Source organism: Aegilops tauschii, chromosome 7 (genome assembly GCF_002575655.3).
Source record: "Aegilops tauschii subsp. strangulata cultivar AL8/78 chromosome 7, Aet v6.0, whole genome shotgun sequence".
Taxonomy (NCBI): Eukaryota; Viridiplantae; Streptophyta; class Magnoliopsida; order Poales; family Poaceae; genus Aegilops; species Aegilops tauschii.
This window is the reverse complement of record NC_053041.3, coordinates 644,315,386-644,321,562: the sequence shown is the minus strand read 5'-3', so window position 1 is coordinate 644,321,562 and position 6,177 is coordinate 644,315,386. Positions and strand designations below refer to the sequence as shown.

At 45.2% G+C, this 6,177-nt stretch overlaps 1 protein-coding gene across 1 annotated transcript; it reads left to right on the top strand.

Moving 5' to 3' along the window:
• The first annotated feature begins 334 nt into the window (after nucleotides 1-334).
• LOC141027597 (uncharacterized) lies at nucleotides 335-4,519 on the top strand. The gene is made up of 4 exons (XM_073504680.1): nucleotides 335-1,606; nucleotides 2,717-2,858; nucleotides 3,339-3,402; nucleotides 3,490-4,519. The coding sequence occupies exons 1-4, from the start codon at nucleotides 335-337 to the stop codon at nucleotides 4,517-4,519; spliced, it is 2,508 nt and encodes an 835-aa protein (XP_073360781.1).
• The last annotated feature ends 1,658 nt before the right edge of the window (nucleotides 4,520-6,177 follow it).

Below are 6,177 nucleotides of genomic sequence, written 5' to 3'. Positions count from 1 at the left end.
TCACGCCTGTTTAGTATAAAAATGACCCTACCGCCATGGTCTTTGGCGGTAGGCAGTTATTCCCTGTTAGACTTAGAGATATATCTCTTGTAATCTCAAACTAACTCTATCTCTTCCTCTCCCGTAGCTCTTTCAAACTCCTATGTAACTACCGAATCCCAAAGTGATCGGTACAATCTTGTAAGCCACGGTAGGGGCGTTTTCCTGCCTCGATTAATATATACACACGCGGCTCCCTTACGAGGGAGTAGGAACGCTTCCCATCTAACATGGTATCAGAGCCAACCTCTTCCCATAGATCTAGCCAGAAGCTTCTTCCTCAATCACCATCGCCATGTCGTCCACCTCAATCACCGCCGCCCTCAACCTTGGAGCTCCACCAACCGAGAAGCTCACCAAGACCAACTACATCCTGTGGAAGGCACAGGTCATGCCGGGCCTGCGAGGAGCGCAGGTCACCGGCCTCCTAGATGGAACAGACGCCGCGCCACCGAAGACGGTACAACAGCAGCAGGCGGACAAAACTGTTGCCATGGCTCCAAATCCTCTGTATGCGCAGTGGATATCAAGAGATCAGCAAGTTCTTAGCCATCTCCTGAACTCTCTGTCAATGGAGATCCTCGCCCAAGTTGTGAGTAAAGAAACTACCTTTGATCTCTGGACTGCTATCACCACAATATTTGCCTCGCAGTCTCAATCCCGCATCACAAATTTGCGGATTGCCATCACCAATACGAAGAAGGGATCCATGTCCAGCTCAACCTACATCGCCCGGATGAAGAACCTGGGAGATGAACTGGCCGCAGCAGGAAGGCCAGTTTCGGATCCTGAGATGGTGGACTACGTCCTCGCCGGCCTCGACAGAGACTACGATCCTGTCGTGGCTGCCATCGGAGCAGTAAAGTCGTCGATCTCTGTTGATGAACTGTTCGCCCAGATCGCAGCCTTCGACCAGCGCATGGAGATGCTTGGCGATGGCCCTGACGCCGGCTTCAAAACCTCTGCAAATATGGTGTACAGAGGGCGCGGGCGCGGCTCTGGCAGAGGACGCGGACGCAGCAACAACATGGGACGCGGCCGAGGAAGGCTCTCTTCCCCAACTCCATCTGGCGGCAACAGCGGCGGCGGCGGCCGTGGTCGTCCACAACAGCAGCGTCAGCAACAAACCCGAGACTACCCGGAATGCCAGATATGTTACAAGCACCATCCAGGAGGTGCTCGTGATTGCTGGCACAGGTATGATGAAGATGAACAGGAGGAGAAGGGGGCCAACATGGTCATCGACTCCTATGGTGTCGACACAAATTGGTATGCGGATACCGGGGCTACAAACCACATCACGGGGGAGCTCGACAAGCTGACGATTCGAGACAAGTATCGTGGAGGTGACCAAGTGCACACCGCAAGTGGTTCTGGTATGGACATTACTCATGTTGGTAGTTCAATTGTTAAAACCCCCAACAAATTTTTTCATCTAAACAGAATTCTACATGTGCCTGAAACATCAAAAAGCTTACTTTCTGTTCATAGATTTACCCTTGATAATCGTGTTCTCATTGAGTTCTACCCTTTCTTTTTCTTGGTTAAGGACTTGGACACGAGGAGGGTACTTCTTAGGGGCAAGTGGGTGGGAGGTCTCTATCCAATCATATCTTCGTCAACGTCATCGAATAAACAAGCCTTTGTTACTATCAAGCCTTCTTCAGCAAAGTGGCACAGTAGATTAGGCCATCCTTCATCAGTTATTGTTAAGCTTGTTCTTAGTAAAAATAAACTTCCCCATTGTCTTGAGTCTAGCATTGAGTCTGTTTGTGATCCTTGTCAGCAAGCTAAAAGTCATCAGCTACCATATCCTATTTCTACCAGCATTTCCTCTGCACCCTTACAACTTGTATTTTCAGATGTTTGGGGGCCAGCTCTTACTTCTGTTGGTAGACACTCATATTATGTAAGCTTCATTGATGACTATAGCAAATTTACTTGGATCTATCTCCTTAAGAAACGATCTGAAGTGTTTCAAGTTTTCAAGAACTTTCAAAATCTTGTTGAACGAAAACTAAACACAAAGATCATTGCTATGCAGACTGACTGGGGAGGTGAGTACAAAAAGCTCAACCTATTTTTTCAGGAACTTGGCATCTCACACCATGTTTCATGCCCCCATGCACACCAACAGAATGGTTCCGCTGAAAGGAAACACCGTCATGTTGTTGAAGTAGGGCTAGCTCTACTAGCAAATGCATCGATGCCATTAAAGTTCTGGGATGAAGCCTTCTTGACCGCCACATATCTCATAAACTTACTTCCTAGCAAGGTCATCAAATATGAGATCCCACTCACACGTCTCTTTGGCATTACTCCTGATTATAAATCACTACGTGTATTCGGTTGTGCTTGCTGGCCCAACCTCCGTCCATATAATACACGCAAACTTGCGTTTCGTTCAAGGAAGTGTGTTTTCCTTGGGTATAGTCCCATTCATAAAGGAGTCAAATGCCTAGATGTTTCTACCGGTAGGGTATATATCTCTCGAGATGTTGTTTTTGATGAATCCGTATACCCTTTTGAGTCTCTTCATCCGAATGCCGGAGCACTCCTTAGAAAAGAAATTCTTCTCCTTCCACCCAATCTCCAAAACTTAGATCAAGGGGGCGACAATTGCACTAATCCAACTAATGATCCTACCAGTACTGGTGTTGCATCTTATCCTGTGCAGGGCTTTGCAGAAGACGCAGCAGAAATCGGTGCAGAAAATGATCCAAATTTTGATGAAAATGAGCCTATATTTCATGAGATAGAAGAAGACGAAGCTGGCGCTGAGCACGAGGAGGATCCGGAGTCACCTGGAACTCCTGTGCGTCAGCTCTCCTCGGATCGGGTGCGCGGATCAGCTCAGGATCGCGCACTGGAGAGATTCCGTCCGCGCCATTCAGGCATCGCCACGTCGCCATGTGCCGGGTCCGCCTCGCGCCCCACGCGCGGGCCAGCGAAAGCGACAGCTGGAGAAACCGCGTCGCCCGGCTCGGGATCTCCGCTCCGCATGCACCAATAGTTCGACGCGGGATCTTCTGTGGCTACCGAGTCGGACGCTGCCACATCTTCGGCCACACAGCGCGCCGCTGAGGCTGATCCAGGATCTGCTATGGAAAGTGCCTCCAGGATGCTGCCGGGATCTTCTGTAGCAGATTTGTCTTCACCATCTCCTGTGCAGAAGCCCACACGTCGCATGGCTCAACCACAACCTACTTCACGTGTCACAACTCGACTACAAAAAGGTATAAGCAAACCGAAAAACAGAACTGATGGCACTATACGATATGGCATGTTGTGTGTTACAGGGGAACCGACAAGACTAGAGGATGCACTTGGGGATCCAAAGTGGAAAAATGCAATGGATGAAGAGTATTCGGCACTCATGAGAAACAAAACTTGGCACCTTGTGCCTGAGAAAAGAGGTAAAAATGTCATTGATTGTTAATGGGTTTACAGAATCAAGAAAAAGGCAGATGGTTCAATCGACAGGTATAAAGCACGTCTAGTTGCAAAAGGTTTTAAACAACGTTATGGTCTAGATTATGAAGATACTTTCAGTCCCGTTGTTAAAGCTGCAACTATTAGACTTGTATTAGCCATTGCAGTTTCCAGAGGATGGAGCTTGAGACAACTAGATGTTCAGAACGCGTTCTTGCATGGTGTTTTGGAAGAGGAGGTTTATATAAGGCAACCACCTGGGTATGAAGACAAGAAAGTACCTCATCATGTGTGCAAGCTTGACAAGGCACTTTATGGTTTGAAACAAGCGCCAAGGGCATGGTATTCAAGACTAAGCTCTCAGTTAAGGCGTCTTGGTTTTGTTGCATCTAAGGCTGACACTTCACTATTCATCTACAACAAGGCAAACATAACTATATTTGTACTAGTATATGTTGATGATATCATAGTTGCAAGCTCGTCACAAAGTGCTACTAATGCTCTTCTGCATGATTTAAGTTCAGAGTTTGCTTTGAAGGATCTTGGTGATTTACACTTCTTCTTAGGCATCGAGGTAAAGAAGATTCAGGATGGCATAGTATTGAACCAAGAAAAATATGCCAATGAACTTCTAGTTCGCATGGGGATGAAAGATTGCAAGCCTTCACCCACACCATTACCCTCTTCAGAAAAAATTTCAGCTTTTGAAGGTCAACCACTCAAAGAAGAAGAGATCACAAAATACAGGAGTGCAGTAGGAGCTCTACAGTACTTGACACTAACAAGGCCTGATATTTCCTTTGCTGTTAACAAGGTTTGTCAGTATCTTCATGCACCTACTACTGTACACTGGACAGCTGTTAAGAGAATTGTACGGTACATAAGATATACTGTGAGCTTAGGCCTTCAAGTTAAACGATCTAACTCCACTCTTGTTAGTGCCTTCTCTGATGCTGACTGGGCAGGATGCAGTGATGACAGGAAGTCAACTGGAGGATTTGCAGTGTTCTTTGGTTCTAATCTCATTTCTTGGAGTGCTAGAAAATAGGCCACAGTATCCAGGTCAAGTACTGAAGCTGAATACAAGTCACTAGCTAATGCTACTGCCGAGATCATTTGGGTTGAATCATTGTTAAATGAGTTGGGAATTAAGCAGCATCGTGTGTCATGTTTATGGTGTGACAACTTAGGAGCCACATATCTTTCTGCAAATCCAGTGTTCCATGGCAGAACCAAGCATATAGAAATTGACTTTCACTTTGTAAGAGAAAGGGTTGCAGAAAAGAAGTTGGACATACGATTCATCCCTTTCAGAGATCAAGTTGCAGATGGATTCACTAAAGCTTTGCCAGTCAAGCCTTTCGAGGAATTCAAGAGGAATCTTAATATAGGATAGTTGAAATTGACTTAGAGATATATCTCTTGTAATCTCAAACTAACTCTATCTCTTCCTCTCCCGTAGCTCTTTCAAACTCCTATGTAACTACCGAATCCCAAAGTGATCGGTACAATCTTGTAAGCCACGACAGGGGCATTTTCCTGCCTCGATCAATATATACACACGCGGCTCCCTTACGAGGGAGTAGGAACGCTTCCCATCTGACATTCCCTACTGTCAAAGACTTTGGCGGTAGCTCTCCTTCGTCGCTGATGGCAAGTTCCTGTGTTGCATGCAGTACTACAGTGATGGCAAATGCCTGTGTTGCATGCAGTACTAGATTGTAGGTACTAGGCTAGACTATAGATGGATGGATTAATTGATGCATGCATGCATGTTGCGGGTAGCTGCCACAAAAAACAAAACAAAAAAGCTAAGCTCCTTTCCATCTCTGACTCCTCCCATGAGGTGATTGGTCATGCATGCAGAGAGGAGAGAGCAACGACCTGCTGCATGGACAGAGCTGCTGCATGCACGACTGATGCATGTGAACAAATGTCGAAGAATCCATGCATGCTCGTATCCTACTGTCAAAGACCTTGGCAGTAGGGTATTTTTTTACGTTAAACGTCCGTAACGGCGTACTTAAGTCTTACCGTTAAGGTCCTTAACGGTAGGCTGTGCTACCCTACCGCCATACATTATGACGGTAACAAAAAGGATCAGATCGTGAAAAAATTTCAGACTAGAGTTAGATCTGATTAAACTTTAAAAAAAGGGTCGGAACACAAAAATCGGCCTCATATGAGTTCACGCTCCCAAACCCAGCTCTTAGACCAAATATATATATATATATATATATATATATATATATATATATATATGGGTTTGTCTAGGTCTCAGTCGATTTAGACTTCGCGAAGTCTAAGTCGACTGACCTCATCTCCAACCTAGTCGCACGTTAATTTCCGTTCGCTTGGCTGGAATTCGCGTTCCCTGTTGGCCTGCGTTGGCCTGTGTTGCCTCACCACGTGCGCTGTTGTTGGGCTGTATTGTTTTTTCCTTTTTTTTATTTGTGCTTTTTACTGGATCGCTAGAACATTGTCCCATTAGGTGTATTGCTATACAACACGATGTAGTTTGTATTTTTTTACGCTAGCGTTGCTAATGCTCCGTTCCTTCTTTTCTTTTCATCTTGTTATTTTTTCCTTTATTTATCATTTTAAAAAATATTATTTTTATTTTTAAATGATAAAGAAATATTTAATGTAACAAAGAAAATAAATAGGAAAACAAATAAAATGAAAAGAAGAAGACAATTTAGTTGC